Source organism: Macrotis lagotis, chromosome 1 (assembly GCF_037893015.1).
Source record: "Macrotis lagotis isolate mMagLag1 chromosome 1, bilby.v1.9.chrom.fasta, whole genome shotgun sequence".
Lineage (NCBI taxonomy): Eukaryota > Metazoa > Chordata > Mammalia > Peramelemorphia > Peramelidae > Macrotis > Macrotis lagotis.
In genome coordinates, this window is record NC_133658.1 from 339,332,263 (window position 1) to 339,354,645 (window position 22,383).

Sequence of the window (22,383 nt, forward strand, 5' to 3'; positions counted from 1 at the left end):
AATAAACCACATTTGCACAATTAAGTGACATCTAAAGGCTAGCAATTTATATTTCCAAAGTTGTATGGAAGAAAACTATACTAAGTATTAGTGTAAGATTATACATTTTTAATGTAAGTTCCTAACCAATACAAGGGACAACTAGATGGTGCACTGCATAGAGCACTGGGTCTGGAGTCAAAAAGACTCATTTTCTAAGTTCAAATCTGTTCTGAGGCATTTACTAATTGTGTGATGTTGGACAATTAACTCAACCCTGTTTGCTACTGTTTCTATAGCTGCAAATCAGGTGAAGAATGAAATGGCAAAGATACTCCAGTATCTTTAAAGAAAACCCCAAATAGAGTCTCAAAGAAATGGACATGACTGAAATGACTGAATAATAATACTCCAGTCTCCAAATAATTACTCCAGTCTAAATTCTAGTTTAACTAAAGGTTAGTCAGATAACAAAAATTTTCAGGTAGCTACAGAAATATGACTGATTGGGAACTTCTAATTTTCCTTTATCTTTCACTAGGTAATGATTACTTTTATTGGTATTTTAGTCATCTATAGCTAATCTAACTTCAAAAGTAAATTTCCTGTACAGGTAGTTGAACCAATTATAGAACTTCAAAAAGTAATTGGTCCTCTTATTTACCTTTCAAAAGTCTGTGATCTGATAAAACTACAATGAATTGAAGGGACAAGGAAAGAGTTTCTCCCTTTTGGATATTACTTCCCCATTATAAGTAAGGTCAAGTTCGTTAACATAGGACTTCATCTAAAGTTTCAAAGTGTAAATGGAATTAACAGTGTTTTTAAAGTCCATTAATTTTCAGATGACATTTCCAATTTAATTCAATCATCCTTTAACAAATGTCCTCCCAACCACCCCACCCCTCTTTGGTACTTCAAACTTGGAAGAAAATATCATCATGATTTTCTGATGCTGACTGCAATAGGAGAATTAAAAATCTAAATAGAACACAGGAAATAAACTCTAACTAAATATACATCTACAACTTTAGATTTTCTGGAGCATTTGGGGAAAAAAGAGTATAAGTTTGAGGATCAATTTCCCCTAAGCTTGCTGCTCTAAGAGAGGTTCACCATTAACCGGAGTTAAAGTATTCTTCTTGAAGTGTGGTGCTATGGAAAAAGCATTGAACCAGAAAGACTGAATGTTTATATCAATTCTACCACTGAGTAATCTTGAGCAATCATTTCCCTTGTTTTACCAGTGTCCTTATTGATGAAATTAAGGATATTTTCTAAATAATAGCTAATATGCCTTTCCCATCTAGCATTCTAGATTCTCTTTTCTAGTTTTCAATATTCTTAGTGGCTTTCTAGTTCCAACATGTTCTGATAAATGTGCCTTTTACCCTCAATTTCAATAGAACAAAAGAAAATATTTCAGGAAACCACAAACATGGCATTCCTGAGTCAACTCTGGATCTTTTCCACTCAGTGATATTAAGCTAACATTTGGTTCATGAGTACAAAATGACTCTGTATTTCAAGGGCCAATGACTCAGACCAGAAATGTTTTATACTAGTACTGACAATGATGATCCTAAAATCTGGAGCAAAGAACTAAAAGGTATGTGTTAGGAATGCACCAAAGTTTGTTACACAGTAGCTAAAGGCCTACTTGTTCCAATATTTAAGACATGTAAAGAACTTTGTCTTCCCACTGGATAGTGTCCCAGGTGTCAGTAGCTGCTGACCCATGAAATGATGTTCAGCAGATTTAACTATTTAGAATTTCAAATAAAGTAAACTCTTAATTATGTCCTTTGACTAAAGGAAAAAGAAATCCTTCCCCAATACCTAATCTTTCCAACGATAGAGTGGAAGGGGGAGAGGCAGTTGTCCTGTCATTTTCATTTGTACCTTATTGTTTCCTAAATTCAATGCAATCAATGGAAAGAAAAGGAAGATAAGTGATCTAGATAACCTCTAAGATCCCTTTAATTTTTTTAATTCTATTTTATTTTATTTTCAGATCCACATCCTCTCCTTCCTTCAATTCCCAGAAAAAAACTTATTACAAATATTATGTGGAGTCAAGCAAAGTAAATTCTCACTATGATTCTACCAAAATTTTCTTTACACACACGTGTTCACATACACTGTGTTGTGAATATATGCACATGTGATATGTATATACATTTATTTTATTTATTTCAATCTATACTCTAAATCTCTATCTGGAGATGGGAAGCATGTTTCATGAGTCTTCTAGGACAGTGGCTACTCCCTGTGTTGATCAGAGCACCTAAATCTTTCAGAGTTGTCTTTTCAAAATTTTTATAACTGTATAAATTGTTTCTTGGTTCCCTTTCTTCACTCTGAATCAGTTCATATAAGTCTTCCCAAATTTCTCTAAAACCTTTAACTCTACCATTTTGTGATCTGTTTCCTAAACCTCAACAGTCTTGAGTTCTAAGGTCTCTTCAACTCTACCTTTATAATATTTTAATGACTTTCCAAATCTAGCAATCTGCAATATTGTGATTGCTTTAGCAATAGAAGAGGATAGCTTCATATCACCTATAATCTAAAATATCAGATAATCCAGAAATCAATAATATTGATTCAAAATTGACCTACTTTGATAAAAAGAATGCTTCCTGTGATGGAGAACAATTGATAGATTTAACTTAAGCCTTTTCAAATTTGACCCTTTCCCTTACTCCTGGGATTTATTTCATTTCTTGCAGTTTTTACTCAATTCAAATTTCCAGAAATCACAAAGAAAGTAAAGTATACACAAACCACACACACACACACACACACACACACACAAACACATGAAAAACAACCTTTCTGTTTTTTTCCTATAGACAAATACATCTTTGATTGTGACCAGATAATTTTTCTAAGATAGAACTTATCAGCACCACAATTCTTCCTCCCCCCTATTTCTCTACAATTGCCTCACCCACCCCACAAAATCTTGAGACACTATATAATTTGGGATAATTTTAATCATTATTTCTCTCTGTAACTATAAAAATACTCCAGTAGTCAAAAAAGCCAGCCTTGCTCTAGATATCTAAATTCACAAAGATCAAAGAACAGAACCTCTTTTGACTCCTTATTGGAGAAAATTGATTAAATACAACCATTGGCAATTGTCAAACCATTGTTCCATCACCATTCTATACCCTTGTCCCTATGTCCCCTAACAAAAGAGAATACAAAAGATATGAAGGGAGGAGAAAAAAAGAATCACAGTCATCTTTAAAGCATAAAGTCAGATCTGGAAGGAATCTTAGGGTCAAAGAATGTTCAAACATAAAATATAGAATATCTTAGCTGGAAGAAGATTCAAAACAGAATATTACAAAATGCAGTAGAGTTGAAAAGAACCTTTAAGGTTGAGAAAAGGAAAGGAAAGAATGTTCCCAAATGAACTGTGGTTTTTAAATGTTGTTGAACTTAGGAAAGATAAACAAATAAACAAACAAAAAAATTCAAATTCATGTTCTAGAATTGAATTTCAGGAAAATAGTAACAAAACTTCACTCTCAAAAGATGGAAAGAGCTTGCAGTTAGTGATTTTAAGCAGCAATTGCAATTTTAGTTTTGTCAGTTTTGTTTGATCAAAACAAAAAAAAAGAATGTGGTTTTCAGTTCATTCCTCACTTAATTCCATTTTCCCTTACTATGTCCTGAGTATTTTGTCTATCTCCATTTGAAAGAGAAATAAATCATGTTTAATATAGATTATTAGGGAAATAATCTACTTGTCTTCCCTTAGAAGTTGAACATTTCTAATTGGGTCAATACTTCTTTCATTTCTCCATGTGATGACAGTTATAAAAATTTAAGGAGAAAGACTTTTTTTGGCATGAATGAAAACTATCTTCTTTCCTACATGTAAATTTTATTCCAAAAGAAAAGACTGATGAAAGCATGGCCTATCCACCATTCACCCTTTGTCAATCCTCAAATCTCGTTAGCACCAATGATCTGATTTCTCTTGTACCCAATTGTTGCTAGTTTAGAGAAAACTGTATCACCATGTCAGTTGGACCTACTAGAAGTTCATGTTACAGACTTTCAACTGGATTTTCACTGTGGTAACCCTTATTCATTCTCTATGAACTCTCTTTTCCACTTTCAAGAATTTTCAAATTCTCAGTCTCTCTGTCTCTCTCGTATGGCTGACTGTGTGTGTGTGTGTGTGTGTGTGTGTCCTTAAACTCTCAGAGACCTCTTTTACTTTGCTTTTCCTTCTATGAAGAAAATAGATCTTTAGCTGTAAACTCCCTCTTTTTTCTCTAAGTATTCAAACTTCTACTTGTTCAATCCTCACTACCCAGTTTTGAAGAATTTGCCCTTTTCTTTGCCAAAGTCAACACCACTTCCTGTGTCATAATCCCAATACTTCCTCCAATCTTGCCCAAAAGCTTGCCTCATCATTACCCTCATCCTTACCACCATCACCACCCCTCCACCTTAAATATTTCCATACTATTGGTTATTTCTTTGACATGTAGGGACATGATCAGCTCTATCCCAACCTTAAAAAAATAAAATAAACAAACATACCTCACTTAATCCAGCATTCCTTCAATATCATTTCCTTATTTCCTTTCTCTTTCCCTGATAAATTCTTAGGAAGACTGTCTCTGCCTTCACTTCTTCACCACCCTTCCTTTTTCCCTACATGTTACTTTACCCCTTATTTTTTTATTTTTATTTATGTTTTACTTTTCCAAATACATGTTATGAAAGTTTGTTTTTTTAACATTAATACATAGCCTAGGTATATTTCTAAATTACAATACTTCCTTCCACCCTCCCATCCCATCCCCATCCCCCTCCCCTCAGCAGTGAACAGTCAGGTTAATATTGTATTTACACAATTATGTTAAAGCATGTTTACAGGTTAACCACTTTTGATATGAGGAATTAAGATTAAGGAAAATACATGAGATTTTTTTTAAAATGAATGTAGTGTTCTCTCAGATCTGAAGGACTTTTTGGGTTTTTTTTCTTTTTTCTTCCACTGGATGGGTATAACATTGTCTATAGCTGGTCTAAGATGATTGTCCTAGTTCTCTGAACTACTGAGAGCAGCAGCATCCATCAGGATTGATCATCTCACAATGTTATTGTTAATGTGTATATTGTTCTCTTAGTTCTGCTCCCTTCACTCAGCATCAGATACTGCAATTTTTTCTATGCTTCTCTAAAGTGGAACCATTTATCCTTACTTATAGAACAATAGTTTTCCATAATATCTGTGGACCATAACTTATTTAACCATCCCCCAATTGATGGACATCCCCTCAACTTCCAATTCTTTGCCACTACAAAAAGAGCTACTATGAATATTTTGGAACATGTGGGACTTTTCCCATTTTTAATGATTTCTTCTAGGTATAGGTCTAGAATTGGAATTGCTGGGTCAAAGGGTATGAACAATTTTATTGCACTTTAGGGATAATTCCATATTGCTCTTCAGAATGGTTGAATCACTGCATAACTCTACCATCAAAGCATTAATGTCCTATTTCTCCTACAACCTCTCCAACACTGATCATTTTCCTTTTTTATCATCTTAGCCAATCTGATAGGCATGAGATGATAACTCGTAGTTATTTTAATTTGCATTTTTCTAATCAGTAATGATTTGGAACATTTTTTCATATAATTATTTATAGTTTTAATTTCTTCATTTGAAACTCCACCCCTTCTTGGTTTATTTCCTGAATGTATTTCCTTTCCCCTTGCAATAACTGTTCCCCCAGTCTTGATTCTGGGTCTCTTTCCTTTTCCTATATATGATGTCATAGGAAGTTAATCAATTGTCATGAGTTCAATTGTCAACACTAAACAGACAAAATCTCAAGTTTAACTGAACCTTAATATTATATATTGTCCAATACATGTCCAATACCTGTCATATACCTTCTGTATATGATGTAGGCATTTCAAACTCAAAATGGAAATTATTAATTTCCTCTCCTCTAAATATCCTGACTTCTGTTAGTTTGACACCATACTTCAAATTATTGTACTTGTCATGGAATCATTCCCCTGATGTCATGGTCTTCTTTGAGAATGAAGGACAAACATCATCATCATCATCCTCATCCTCATCCTCATCATCAATTTATCTAGCTAATATGGTAGTTCGATATTTTCATTACATATCACCTGTACTGCTATAATCATCTTTTTTTAAAGTTATCTTATTATGTAATTTTGCTATCTCTTATACTTTGTTTTTCTTCCTTAAAGATATAAAAATTTCTCTCTCATCACATTCAAAAACAAAGGATTATATTCTGTGTATCCTAGCAATTGTAGATAGCCACTTATATGTCCCCAGATAAATGAGTACAAGATGAGAAAGCACCTTAGTCAATTAACAGTGGGGTAAGGTAAACTAAAGATCACCTTAGCTGAAGGAGAGAAGAATTTTTTATGCTTACTATCCTAAGAACCATAGATCTGAGATAAAGGACCTATCTAGAACCTTTATCTCAGACCTGTATAGGATCTTTTTTTTGGCCCTTTCACCAAAACTTCTTGTAATGTTGAATCATACCAATAAAAAAATATAACCTGGTCTCTGTGGAACATCCCTGTTATCTCGAAAAGAGTTTTTTTTAAAGGCTCATTTGTTTGTTTTTAAAGAAAAATTTCACCAGCATTCCGGGAATTTGGTGGGTTTTTTCTCTCAACTTCCCCCCCTAATTCCAAACCCTCAATTCTTCCTCAGTTGGGATATATATATATATATATATATACATATATATATATATATATATATATATTCATGTTTTGGAAGATTTGTCCATAAGAAAACAGCCTGGATTGGCCACAATATTCCATCACACAAGATGGAGTTTCAGGCTTCACTCTGCATTTCCTGAGACTTGATGGTTTGTACTAACAATTCCTGCCCCGCTTTCCTTTTTCAAAATCTCATGCAGATGAATTGATGCTAAGCGAGATGAACAGAACCAGAAGAATATTATATACTCTAACAGCAACATGAGGGTGATGATCAACCTTAATGGACTTGCTCATTCCATCAGTGCAACAATCAGGCACAATCTGCAATGGAGAATACCATCTGTATCTAGGTAAAGAATTGTGGAGTTTGAAAAAAGACCAAAGACTATTACCTTTAATTTAAAAAATAAACCATTATCTCAATTTATAATTTTTCTTTCTCTTATACTTTATATTTCTTCCTTAAGGATATGATTTCTCTCTCATCACATTCAACTTAGATCAATGTACACCATGGAAACAACGTAAAGACTAACAGACTGCCTTCTATGGAGGGTGGGGGGAGAGAAGTGAAATTAGGGGAAAAATTGTAAAATTCAAAATAAATAAATATTTTTTTAAAAACTATCTCATGCAGAGTGTCCTCTGCTTTACTTATACTCATTCCTTAAATCCTTTGACAATTCAGAATTCCATACTTCTGTCAAGTCTGCATTTCTACAGTGGTCTGAACTCTCTGAATATATGCTTTCAAGAAGCAAACTTGACTGTTACCATGTGAACTGCAAATTTCAACCTTTCCTAGTCTTTGCCAGCTATTAACTGTTCCCCATCAATTTTTGTGTCAAATTGAATCTGGACACTTCCATCCTCTTTGCAGGAACACCTCCTCAAATGTCACTCTTTGGCACATTTTCCAGATTCTACTTGTAATCTCCTCATCACTAGCTATGAGTATAGACAAAACAGTATTTCTCTCTAAACTTTACTTTTCTCTTCTGTAAAATGGACATTATTAATGCAAGTATACTCAGTGTACACCAAAAATATAAGGGTAAGCTATGAAAGAGAAGTCACCTGTTAGAGAGGAAAGCACTAGAAAATCTGGTTTCATGCTCTAATTCCAATGCCTTTGGGTTTTGTGACAACCAACAATACTATTTAAAATCTATGAGCTTTAGTTTTCGAAAAAATAGAAATAATAATATTAGTTCTCTATATATTACAGGGTAATTGGGAAGAAAATGTTTTGTAAACCTTAAAGACCACATATGCTTCTTATTAAAGTCACCAAGTAGTTGAAATGAAAGGTAGGAAATAATCAGCAAAAATCATGAAACAAGGGATCACGGAATCTCAGAATTGAGAGAACTATCTTATTTCCTGGTTCACTATAATTCTGCAACACCTCAAGAGTATATTATAGAAATACCTCTGGAATTTTGCCAACAAGCAGTCATCTAGGCTGGTCTAGGGTCACTATCAGGATTAGAAATTTAATTACTTTGTCATGTAGCTCGGTTTTTGAATATCTCTAATGTTTGGACAATTCTTTATTACACTAAGTCCAATTCTGCTTCTCTCTCACTGCTGTCCATTGGTCCTTGTTTTGTTTTGTTTTGTTTTATTCCTGAAGAGGACCATGACATGAGGGAGGTGGAAACATGACTTGCAAGTAAATTGGATTTAAGTGAGGAGGACGGTGCAAAAAGTCACCAGCCCCATTTTCTCCTCTGGAGTCATATGGTTTCAGTGGCCAAATATAGATCAGGATGACTGGAAATGGCCTTGGAACCACTGGCTTTAATGGTACTCAGAACTACCCCCAAAAAGTTGACTTAGTTGTGATAACTCTTCAAATGAACTGACTTAATATAACATTGGGGTCCAGCAAAATACTTAGCACTCTATTGCTAATTCAACTGGTCATTTTTTTCTTTCTCTAAGTTAATATCCTCATGTACTCTACTATTCCTTTTTTTGACATGATTTTGAATTATCCAGATTTGGAGATGGTAATAAATTAATTGTAAGGGAAGAGTGAATACCACAAAGGTAGTAATAGTTGCCAACAGCTTCCTACAGCTGCTGTCAGCAGAAAAACCAATGGAGGTCATATGAATGTAACACAAATTAAATTTAATTCAACAGACCCTTTAACTATGTGCAAGGTACTGTGCTATGGATGATGTAGAAAAGCACCAGACATGGAATCAAGGGATCTGGATTTTAGCCCCAGATCTATATCTATTTCCAAGTGTGTGTACACACACACACACACACACACACACACACACACACACACACACATATTACATATTGGACAATTTAGGCAATCTTTCCTGGCCTTTAGTTACATGTCTGTAAAAGGAGTTGATTGGCTCAGATAAATTTTAAATTGTCCCTTTAACCTCTAATATGCTGCTAAAAAGGCAGCATGTTATAGTAGATATAGAATACTAATGTATTCAGTTATTAGAGAACCAAGTTCAAATCTCACCCTTCACACTTATTAGTGATATGTATAATTATGCAATCATTTCATCATTCTAGCCAAACTTCAGTTTCTTCTTTTGTGAGAAGGGAATTTCTGGAGTAACTACCAAAACTGTTGGGAAGAACAAATAAACTACTACATATAAACATTTTATAATCTAAACATACTACCTAAAAGCAAACATAATTTGATTGTGAGTATTTTCCTCACTTGGAGACTTTTAAAGCCAGCTAATCGGTCTTTGGGGTATTTTGTAGAAGAAATGTAGAAGTTATATCCGAGACTAGATGACGTCTGAAGGACTTCACTATGTTCTAAATTTCTTCTAGCTATAATATTCTATTATTCTTGAAGGTTTTCAACACTCAGTTTGATGTTGCTGACTCCTATTTTGGCTAAAGAAATCGGTGAGTAACTATATTGGCCTACAATATCAATCCAGGAGAACATGAGGTACCATGGTTTAGAAAAGAACACATGGTGTAGTGGAGAAATCATGAGATCCCAAGTCAGAGAACCTGAGTCTGGGTCTTGACTTTGTTACTTTCTAGTCAACCTTATTAGTTCAACTTTGGATAAGTCATCCAAATTTTTAGGCCTCAAGTGAAAAATTGGAGGGATGAAACCACAGGTCTGACCTTATAATGTTGTTCTGAGGATCAAATAATATGCTAAGTGCTTTGAAAATCTTAAATGTACCAACTCAAATGGCAGTTATTAGAAATACCTTTCATCTCCACTTTATGGCATTTCTATGGAGAGACAAAGATTTCAGACCCATCTAATAATAGAGAAATTATACATAGATGCTGACCTAGCCAAAAGGTACTATAGAGGGTTTCATTTTTCCCAAAAAAAAGTTAAGCATTGAATTTAGGGATTTTTTTTTCCTTCTTTTCCTGCCATTTAAGAGCAAATTGAATTCTGTCTTCAGTGTATCATGGGAACACATTGTTCATTGAAGATGTTTTGTAAATCAAGCCATCATCCCACTAGTTGATCAGTTTCATAAGTTCCATTGTTAATATATTAGATTTTCTTAAATAATTCAACTTCATAAAAACTTTAAGATATACAAAATAACAATGTTCTGAGGTAGGCAATATAATTCTATTATTTCTGATTTCATAGTTAAGGAGATTGAGTAAAGTTATCTGCTTAAGAACCCTAAATACAAACAGGCAAAGTTTGAATTTAGATCTCTAGATAACAAGTTCATCTCCCCCTCCCTTCCTCCCTCCCTCTTTTTATTCCTTCCTTCCTACCACCTTTCAGTTCTTCCTTCCTTGAACCCCTTTTTTTAGTTCCTTCCATCTATCATTCTTTGCTTCCTTCATTCTTTCCTTCCTCCTGTCCTTTTCACCCTTCCTTCCATCCTTCCTCTTAATTATTTCATTATTATAAAAATGACCTGGTGAAGAATGAAACTCAGCACCTTCCCTCACAAAGTTGCCTGGAGTCCTGGGAGAGTGACTTGTCCCTTTTTCCTCACACACTATACATATATTCTGCAACCTTTTACAGGGACACAACATAGAATGCATGTCATGGAAAACTCCCTTAAGGAGACAAATGGTGCTAGGCAGGAAAGAACATGACTAACACAGCACGGGAGTAGAAAGAAGTTAAGAGACTTCAAAGCAAAGAAAGCTCATATCCCCAAACAGAACTTAAACCCCACTATCACCTGAGTAAAACCCTTCCCTTCTTTTTAACACACAGGTTTCCACAGGCTTCCCTTTGTCCACAGGAGCCGATGTGGTTTGAACCATTATGGCTGAGCACAGCGATTCTTAGGTATTTTCAAAGAAAGGTCTTTGTTTGGTTGGTTTAATCCAGTGTGTATTGCTTTCTCTGCCAAAAGAACTTGCATCTCTGGTGCTCGTTCAAAACACTGGCACGTGGTTGTAGTCAGAGATTCTAGACAATAACAGTCCAAAGAATCAGGAAACAAGAGATGGTTTGAGCACAAACTGTGGACTTTTTCAAGTATAATCTGCACATACTAGGTTCCTACTCTTAAAATGAATACAGAGTTGGAATTAATTTGCCTGACAGTTTAAAAAATATAAATTTTGCTTCTTAAACCATTCTAGGAGCACTAATCAAATCATAAAATGTTAACAGTTAAAGGAACTCTAGGACACAAACTATTAGGGCAGGAAGAGAAACCAGAACATTGCATTTTAGAGCCATAAGATCAACTTAGGTTAAATACTACATTTTTGGAGGCACTTGAGAAAATGGAATGTTAGAGTATAAACCGTTGGAACTAGAAGGAACCTCAAAGGTTATCCAGTCTAGTCCAATTACCTCACTGAAAAAAAAGGACAAACAAGAGAGGTAAAATGAATTGATTTCACATAACTTTTGTACAAAATTTTTCTCTGATTTAAGAACCTAAGGTGATTCTGTCTTCCATTTGTAACTTCATTCTTATTTTTCCCTCAGGTAAAATAGTGCCCTCCCACTATAGAATCCTCTTATCCCTAGTTACAAAATTAGAGCCATAGTATCACTGAATTCATAGGATTGTTGTGAGGATCAAATGACATTGATTATGTTAAGTGCTTTGCAACCTTAAAATGTTACATAAGTTCTATTGTTGTTGTTGTTATTGTTGTTGCTGCTGTTATTCCTTTGCCATTCTTCCAGGACCATTTGAAACCCAACATTTGCTAGTGTACCTTCCCTAACTAGTCCTTCCCTAATTAGTTCCTCTCTCTGCTAAAGAATTTAAAATTTGTGACATGATTTATCAACAAATTAAATACTGACCTATACTTTTTACTATTTTCCTCCCCCAAAAGACTGCAAACTCTTTGAAAAAAGGAATCATCAAACTACTTCATTTTCAGTCCCTTGCCTAAAATTAGACATAATACTAAGGCATTAAAAAATTATTATTGATTAATGGACCTCATTACAGTTTCTCTTATAATAGGTATTCTTATTTTAAGGTCCAGACTCCCCAAAGGATATATGGATAGATTTCAGAGGTACCATAAATTTGGTAAGCAAATATATATATATATATATATATATATATATATATATATATATATATATATATATATATAAATACTAATATGTAAATATAAGTACACACATAAAAATAAGTAAATACTTTTTCCCCCACTAACCCCTAGCTGAAACTTAGTATTTCTTTCAATTATTTAAAAAACTGTTATATGAGAATTGGCCCAAAGGGGTCTATGATAAACACTGGTTGAGAATCCTTGCCATGGAAAGAGGAGGGAGATGGAGAGGGAGTGTAATTGGCTCCAAGAGACTATTCTAGGAGCTAAACTACTCTTTCATTCATTCTTTGTCCCTAACCTAGAACCACCGAATCATGAAATTTTGGATTTGAAAGGGTCAATAAAGACCTCCTAAGCCAAGCTATTTGTTTGGCATAAGAGGAAACAGAAGACCAAACAAGGGAAGTGCCATGTTTCTTCAAGTTCTAAAATTCCATATTTGAAAGTTCAAGACTATGTGTCAAACAGAGGAGTTCCTCTATTTTCTGACTCTCAGAATGCTATAATTCCCAGGCCACCACTCCCCCAGCCAGCATCCCTTTCCCCATAGATACTGTGTTTGTACTCAGGAGGCCAGTGCTTTTTTTTTTTTTGACTTTTTTTTTTTAATAAGGAAATGGGATTAAGTGTCTTGCCCAAGGCCACACAGCTAGGTAATTATTAAGTGTCTGAGGCTGGATTTGAACTCAGGTACTACTGACTCCAGGGCATGTGCTATAGCTGCCCCAGGCCAGTGCTTTTTAAAAGAAGAGTCAGCAAAAAAACCCGAAAAAATAAAAAGACCAGCAAACATGCTGAAAACATCAGCAAGTCCAGTACCATGAGTGTTAAATGGAAAGCAACAGTTCAGTTTTAACCAGACAAATTCAGAACAACTGGTTCTTGTTGACTAGGGATCTCCAACCCTCAGGGTTGAAGGACATTCCCTGAAGTGAGCCTAGACCAGTTTCACTACAGTTTTGGTTCTGGGTTTCTAGTTTGATTGTACAGTCCATAGAGGAAACTCAGTCAGTTATTAAGTTGAGCACTCCTTTCCCCAGTCTCTCCTCATGCATAGAGTCAGGAGTCAGCATGAAGAGTAAGGACAGTGAACTTGGGAGTCAGACCCAACTCCTACTTTTATCTCTGTCACTACCTAACTTTGGGACTTTGGAAAATTCACATAATTTCTCTGTACCTCAGTTTTTTCCTCTGCAGAAGTGTGATTTCTCCACTAACAACTTTGGATATTATTTGCATGAGATTTTTGCTTAATAATATGCCTACCTGTAAGGAGAATCTGGATCAAAACATGTCTTGGTGACATCAGTAATCTCAGGATTGCAACACTCCCCGCCATCAAAGTTGTATTTCTCATAGTTACAATCCATATCACATATGCCATTCTGCTTCTTCTTGTTGAATGTTGAGTGTCGGAGGTGCCGGCAGTCCCCTCCATCATAACCTGTCAGAGTATGGTTGCACTCAGGATCACAGTTCTCATCTCCAATCTTGCTGATATCACAATTGGCGAGGATGAGACGATGGCGCAGGGATGAATTCCTAACTTCCAGCACTTCCATCTGCCATAAGATATTATAGCGTTCAAAGGCCTCTGTCAGTTGCTGGTGCTGGAAGTCAATCTGTTGTTGACTGACTGTTGGATTCTCATGGTTGTCATCATAAATGTTCACCACCCGATAACGCACCAATTTGGGACGGCGGAAACTAGGGAGTTGGTTGTAACTGGCAATCACTTCTACATTGTCACAGAGCGTCTGTCCACACAAAGGGGGTTCCAGACTAGTATCAAGCAGTAAACCATGGTGGTAGCTGAATTCAATTTGGGGGCTGCTTCCATCTTTCATAGAAGACCACATGCTTTTCATGTTCTCTAAATTTTCTTGAATAACAAGCTGAGGTAGTCCAGTGCCTAGTCCATGATTTGCCCACCCCATGTCCAATAAGATCTCCTTTTGAGATCGAGCTGTCTTCCAAAGACTGAAATGCTCAATGTAACCCCGATAATTATGATTTAGGGCATTCCCACCCAGCATGAGCACTTTACACTTCTGTGTCAAAGGGCTAAAGATTCCACCTACTTGTCCACTACCCATTGCAACTTGGGCACCATTCACATAGAGCTTCATCAATCGCCCATCATATGTGGCAGCAAGGTGCACCCATTGATTAGGGAGGTAGCTTCGATGAGCATTGATGGTGGTCACCTTCCGAGCCCGGTCTGTCTTCATGGAGAAGAAATAACGGGGATCTCTACTGCCCTGGTCACTGATGGTGTGAATTCCCAAGGTCCATCCTCGGTCACGAGAGGTGTAAGAACATTTGTCATATAGTCCTAGGTGTCCCCAAAAAAGAAATATGAATAAATAAACATAATAAAACATATAATTGCTTCCCCACCATGCCCACCTTTTGAACATCTATCTTAGCAATTAAGCTTCTGCAATAGTTAGGAGAATTAGGGGTCATGTGCTCCAGTCATGCAAAAAAGATGTGACTCTTGCTTCCTGGTCAGAGCCAGACTAGATGTGATATTCACTATAAAAGAAAGTCATTCTTTGTATTTGTATCATTTTTATCCACAGGTTTCCACTTTACTCTTGGTCTACCAGAATAAACTTCAGGAAATAACTTTTATCTCTAGATCTATTCTTTTGTTCATTCCTGCCCTAACTGCCCTGTCTGTCCTAATGGAGAAATATGCCTTGCCTTGAAAAGAATGTGGTCTTCTATGCATTCAGCAAATGGAACTCATACATTTAGACTTTCATATATTCAGCAGATTAAATATAGAAGACTATGCTAGGTATAGTAAAATATAGTTTAAATAACAAACAATTGCTTCCTTCATAGAACTTACAGTCTAGTATAGTGATAAGACAAAGAAAATTAACTATAATACACTGAATTCTATAAATACTTATTTGTAAAACAAAACATTCAATGAACTCTAAGGGGAGAAGGAAGGTCTATAAAGCTCTCTACTTAAAGGAATATTTTAGCTTTAGAATCTCAGAATGGAAGGACATCCAGGCCAACCCAATCCATAATAATTATAGATCTTCAAGTAGGAATTGGACTAGTCAAGTATATGTCAAAATTGTGACAGGTAAAATAACCAGACCAAGAGTACAGAGAACTAAATCAAAATGTAATTAGGAAATGTTTAACAAAGTAAGTAAAAATACAACACAATATAGGTAATATTAATTTATGCTTTTCTAAGCCAATAGGCTGCCCATAGGGAGGCATTTCTATTTGAGTTTGACCCCACTAGAGGACATTGCCTGTCTTAAACTCACTTAAATCCCATTCACTTTCAAGTCAAAACATTACCCTCATGATGTCATTGGTCCTTTTGGAGAACAAAGGCCAACAATAGCAATAACTAGACTAAATAACCCTTAAGGCTCCTTGTAATTTTGAGATCTGAAGTCACTAGAATGGTCACTGGACAATAATATATGAGCCAGAAAGAGAAAGGAAAGAAAAGGGAGATAAAAATGAGTGCAATATACCCTTTTAGACAATTTCTACTTCAGGCTCAAGATTGATTTCCACCATCATAACTTCAGCTGCACATTTTCCATTAGTGCTAATAGGATGCCCATGGAGAATGTCCAGCATAATAAATTGAGAATATCCTTACAGTCTTTACTCAGACGTTGAACTAAAGGTCTTACACAAAGTATGAACATAGCTATTCTTTCTTTTTATAACAGGGAATGTCTCAGTTTAGAAGCTTTTTGCTGACCAGTATCCATTAGATCCTGAAATCCAATTCACTAAACTAATCTCAAGGTATTTTATATTCATTTTGGACACTAATCCTATCCTAATTTTCATGATATTTATCCCTACAAGTAGTTTAAATCTCCTATTAGATTATAAACTACCTGAGGGTAGAACCTATGTTTCACTAATTATCGTATCCTGACCTAGAAAAATATATTGCACATAATATTTAAGAAATATTTGCTGAAGAATAATTGGATATCATTTTCATAATCATATCTCATTTTTCTTACTCTGTATTCACAATGAACATAATTAAGCAAGCATTAATTTCCACTATTATATGTGCAAGGCCCTAGAACTATAAAAATTTAAAAAAACATAATTTCTACTCTCAGTGAACTGATAACATGACAGGTGCTATATGAACTGTCAACAAATAAAAAATGAAATACAGTAAACTATGATAAGAACAAAGTATTGACTAGGCAACGCACTATAGGAAAATTGGAGAAGAGAGTGATCACTTTCATCTGGTAGCATTTCAGAAATTTTCATGGTAGAAATGTCACTTCACCTATATCGTGCAGTAAGTGAATTTGCTTAATGTGTCAGAAATGCAGAGGAAGTACCTTTCAAGCAAGAGAGAGAGAGTGAGAGAACTTATGTAATGCATAGAGGAAGGAGACTACAGGCCATGACCTGGGAAAACCTGCTTGTCTAATTTGGTTAGAAAATTAGAGGGCACAGGGACAGCTAGGTGGTAAAGTGAATAGAATACCAGTTCTGGAGTGAGGAGTAACTGAGTTCAAATGTGACCTCAATCATTTAATAATTACCTAGTTTTGTGACTTTGGACAAGTCACTTAACCCCATTGTCTTGCAAAAATCCCCTCCCCCCCCCAAAAAAAAGAAAAATAGAGGGCATAAAGATGAAAAGTGTGAAGGGTAGAAGAGTGTCTAGATCATGGAAAAACCTTAAATGTTGAACTAAAGAATATATTTTTTCACACATGAAATGGAAAGCTTCCAAACAGTTTTGAATAAAGAAGTGATACAATCATACTTGTCTATTAGTAAGATTAATTTAACAGTTTTATGAAGGATGAGTTCAACAGTGGAGAAAAGATGCAGAATGGGGAAAAGAGTAATCTAGGGGAGAGTAATAAGGAACTGAACTAAGTTAGTGGCTATGTGAATGGAAAAGATGAGATGGATATGCAAAAGAAACTGCCAAGGCAAAATTGACATGAAATGGGAACTGACTGGACATTGGAAATAAGAATCAAAGGTACTTAGAGGTTTGGGTTGGGGGGAAGGAGCTGAAAGAATATTGGCAACATCATTAGGTGTGGGGAGGAGGTAAAGAGAAGAAGAAAACAAATTCAGTTTGGGCTATGTCAAGTATGAAATATCAATATTATATCCAGGTTTAAATATTCTGTAAACAAGTAACATTGTGAACCTAGATTTCAGGCAAGTTCAGTACTAGATACATTCAAAAATGCTGAATGTGTGCATGTACACATTTCACACACACACACACATACAGAGGCCTTAGTGTCAGAGTTATTCCCTATACTATAATGCCTTTCTTGTGTGTGTTGTGTGTGTGTTTGTGTGTATATGTGTGTGAAAGAAAGTATGCTATAGTAGAAAGGGAGCTAGCCTGAGAGCAAGTCATATCTCTGACAAATATTGTTTCTGTCAAACTCTAGAGAAAGCACTTAAGCTCTCACCTACCCAGACAACTCTCTAAAGACCAGAAGCTAAAGAGATTTACTATTTGCATTAATAAAGTGAACTTCTTCAGAAGAGTTCATCATACCAATGAAATTGCAAACACAATCTTTCTAACTGCCTACTACCCACACGCACGTTTTGTTTTTCTGTCATTTTCAGTAGTGTCTGACTTTTTGGGACTCCATTTTGGATTTTCTTGGCAAAGATACTGGAGTGGTTGTTTCCTTCTCTAATTCATTTTATAGATGAAGAAGGATGACAGAAAAGAGATCTGAGTATAGACTGTCTCTTCATGGAGGAGCTTCTTGTGTGACCTTAGTCAAGTCACTTAACTGGACCTCAATTTCCTCAAATTTAAAACAAATAAATTCAAATGGATAGTTTCAGAAGCCTTCTAGCTCTGAAGGTATAAACCTAGGGATTATATTTAGGAGGGAAGAAAAAGATGAAACGTTTCAAGAGATGAAGAATTACTCTTAATGGTAGGAGAAAAAGCAGGAGAGTACAATAAGCCAAGGGAAGGGAGAGTATTAAAAAAGAGGAAGTAGTCAACAAAGTCTAATACTAATATTGACATATATGACATATATATATTATATATATGTATATTATATATATATATATACATATATATATGTATATATATATATATATAAAATGAAAAAAAGGTCCTTAGAGCTGGCAGTTGAGAGGTGACTGGTGATTTTGTAGAATGGCAGGATTGGAGACCAGATTGCAAGGGACTGATGATCAAGGAGAAAAGGAAGATATGAAAGTGGTCATCTTTGACTACTAATAGGGAATGGAAAGAGATGACATCTTGAGAGGGTGCCATTATGTATTATTTTTAAGAATAGGAAAAATCTAAATATTTCAGTGAGAAGAGGAAGGAGCCAGCAGAAGGAGAAATTATCAGAATAACAAGAAATATAAAGACTGTTTGGGGGGGGGGGGGGGTTACAAGGCAATGGGGTTAAGTGGCTTGCCCAAGGCCACACAGCTAGATAATTATTAAGTATCTGAGACCAGATTTGAACTCAGGTACTCCTGACTCCTGGGCTGGTGCTCTATCCACTGCACCATCTAGTTGCCTCAAAATATAAAGAATATTAAAAGAATTGGTATATAGGAAACAAAGGAACATGTAGATGAAAGGTGCTAATCCTATCTCTAGAATTAGAACTGGAAGAACATAGGAAGCCAAAAGATAATTACTCTATCCCCTTGTGCTTGATAGTCTGTGATTTGTAGCACAAAGGTAAGGGAAAAGAAATTGAGATATGCAAGAACATAAGAAAAATATGGTGCCCATATTACAGCTCATGAGACAGTTTGCCAAAAACAGGAAAACCTTCACAAACTCCCACCAAAGGAGCCCACTTGGAAATCATAAATCTTTGTCAGCTTACTCGACATTAGGAGACAAAATATTAAGGCCTCATCTCTCCCTCACACCTCCCAGGGTCCCAGCCCTCACTTCTGATTCTGACCAAGTTGCTTAACAGCCATCTGCTAACGATCACTCATTAACAGTGTGGTCTCGTCTAGTATCAACAAGAGCAAAGGTTACCAGAGGGCTCATTGTATTTTCTTTCCCACCTCCCTGCCCTGACCCCTCCTTCTCCTTTCCCCATCCCCCACCCACCCACTCAAAGAAGAAGGAAAGTCACCTCTAATGGGAAAATTGAAAATTTTTGAAACAGACTATACCCAACCCCCCTTTTATTTTGACAGGGGCTCTTAGTCCCCCCCCCCCCCTTTTCCTGTTGCCTTTGGAAGGGAGATCCTAGGGGTTAGGAAGGTAAAATGTTTATACATCTGTAGGGCGCCCTCAGTTCAGAACCTTTCTAAGACCAGCTTTTGATCTGAGTGTGCCTCTATTCAAATAGAAGACAGAAAAGGAGAGGATCCCAAGAACCCAAGATGGAGGTCAAAAGGAAAAGGCAAGGAACAGACCCAGAAGAATAGGAGATAGGCAAACGTGTGGGATTCTAAGGGGAGTCAAAAAACAAAAACATCTTAGAAGACAAGAGATGTTTGAGACAATGTTCCCAGAAATTCTCTGGAAAATATTTACCTGGGAAAGGAGACAGAAGATTGCAAACTGGGAAGTTCAGGGCCAGGGTTATGGAATTTGTTTATTTCTCTGTAAAGTAATTTCCTCTCAAAAATTCATATTGCCATGTGTATTCTTTAATAGGTAGAACTACTTTTTTCTTCTCCTGTTTCACACCTAACAATACTTCAAACAAAACTATGTACTCTGGGGCATAAAGAGAGACCCTCCAACAGATGGGAATGGGGGAAGAAGAATAGAGATCATGATGAGGGAGTAGTGCTTCCTAGTATTAGCCTAGGCAGAACAATCCCAAAGGATTTTCCCTGGGAGGCCATATCCAGATGTACCAAGCTGGAGGGCCACACGTAATTCTGCATGTGATTTGCATATTATTAGCATAAATCCATATCAACTGTGAAGTCTAATAGAATCTTAGCATTTTATAGACCTTGGCCTCCATTTATTCAAATCCCTTCATTTTATGTAAAGGAAAATGAGACCCAGAGAGGATGTGACTTTGTTCAAGCTCTTGAAGCAAGTAGTGAAGTCCAAGGTCATAGAATCATGGGATATAGGGAAAGAAGGGACCTTGTAGCATATGGTAGTAGACAGAACATGGACCTAGAATGTCAGAAAAACTTGGTTTCAGATCCTATTTCTGCTACATACTTGTTCCATGGCAATGGGTCATTTATGGAACCTCTCAGGGCCTCAGTGGTATTAAATGATAACTGGGGTATAGAAGATAATTGTTTATAATTTACATTATGACACTTAAAGGGCTATAAATATCAATTTTATTAAAATCTATTCCAAAGTGGAGGCTAGGTGGTACAGTGGATAGCTCTATCAGGTGCTCACCTGAGTTCAAATCTGACTTCAGACACTTAATATTATCTAGCTATGTGACCTTGGGCAAGCCACTTAAAACCACTACCTTACCAAAACCTAAAAAGAAATCTATTCCAAAGATTCTTAACCTGGAGTCCATTCACTTTTTTATTTTTCTTTTAAAATATTTAAGATTATATATTTCAAAATAATTGATTTTCTTTATAATTTTCTGAATATATTTTATGGGTTAAAATACAGTATTCTGAAAAGAGGTTCATAAGTTTCACCTGACTGTCAAAGAAATCTATTAAAAGGAATTAAAAACCTCTGATCTATACCAACTCTTCCATTTTACAGATGGGGAAATAGGACCCAAGTTGTATAAAATCAAAAAGATAATAAATGACAAATTTTGGAATTTGAAACTTCAGGGTGTATTCCATTATAGCATTCTCTGTCTTTTGTAAATGTCTATGAGATTACTAGAATTTATGTAATAATTACCTTTCTTTTATACCTAGAGAAATGTTAAGTCATTTCAGAGATATGGAAGATCACTAGCTTATTATAGTAGAACCAAAAATAATTGAAAACTTAAATACATGCATATTAAGATTAACTTAAAGATATCAACTCTCCTGATCCTCATTCCAATCCTCTTTCCACACCATAATGTTGTGGCCCCATAAATTGTCTTCAAGTAGAAAAGTCTTGATTGTTTTCCCATGAGTTGGATATCTATTTTTAGCTCCTTTCTACCCACTAATACAGATACAACACCAGAAGTATAGAGTAGAAAGATGAAAACCTCAGAGCCAGGGTACATGAGGACAACCACAAGACCATCAGGAATCAGAAAAATGGAGAAAGTTTCCTCCAAAAGCTAATTGAGCAAAATAACAACAAAAATAACATTATTGGGTTTTTTTTAAAGTGGTAGAACAAAATAAACTTGGAAAGATCACAGAAAATGTCCTTCCTGGACACTGAATTCAACTCAGCAAACATTTATTAAGAGCTCAATATGTGAAAGGTAATTATATTTCCATTATGTTTGCATGCAATGTAAAAGAGCTGAGGAAATCTGAAGACCTAAGTTTTAGATCTATCTGAATCTTTCTCAGAGGCCTGTGTTGCTTTAGTCAAGCAAGGCACTTCAACCCTCTGGAACAAAGTTGTTTTTGTTTTCACCCTCTAAAATAAGAGATTTGAACAAAATGTTTTCCTAAAATCCCTTTTAATATTAACATTCTATGAATTCATGAGCCTAAGAAATATTGAGGGAGGGCCTAGCATAATTATGGTATTCTCTTATCCAATGAACCTCTAAGATTGGAAGAGGCAGAGAAACAGTGATGACAATTAGATATAGTCTAGTTTACTGTCAAATGCTATCCAAATGTAGGAGATGCCAATGATGATGATAATGATCTTGATGATAATTTTCTTATTTAAGAATAAAAAGACATGTCTTTGACTAATGTTCATTCCCCCCCATAATCAGGGTATAGCTATAAATCAGCTTGTCACTCCATCTCACACTATGTTCCATAATATACTCAGTGTTCCCACAAAACTAGATTATTAATAGTCCCCAAAAGTTGTCTTGCGATTTCCAAATTCCAGTCCTTTGCTCACTTTCCTATAATTAGAAGGATCTCCTTACCCTCTTCAGCTTACCCTCCTCAACTTTACTCAAATACATGAAGAATCTGTTCCTTGATGGT

The 22,383-nt window shown here is 35.6% G+C and overlaps 1 protein-coding gene across 2 annotated transcripts in view; it reads right to left on the reverse strand.

Moving 5' to 3' along the window:
* The window catches only part of PAPPA (pappalysin 1), a 277,647-nt gene that overhangs the window by 225,597 nt on the left and 29,667 nt on the right, over positions 1 to 22,383 (reverse strand). For both annotated transcript variants that reach the window (XM_074211738.1, XM_074211739.1), the window contains exon 2: positions 13,552 to 14,620. In XM_074211738.1, coding sequence (XP_074067839.1) covers positions 13,552 to 14,620 — 1,069 coding nt within the window. The remainder of the gene's footprint in view (positions 1 to 13,551; positions 14,621 to 22,383) is intronic.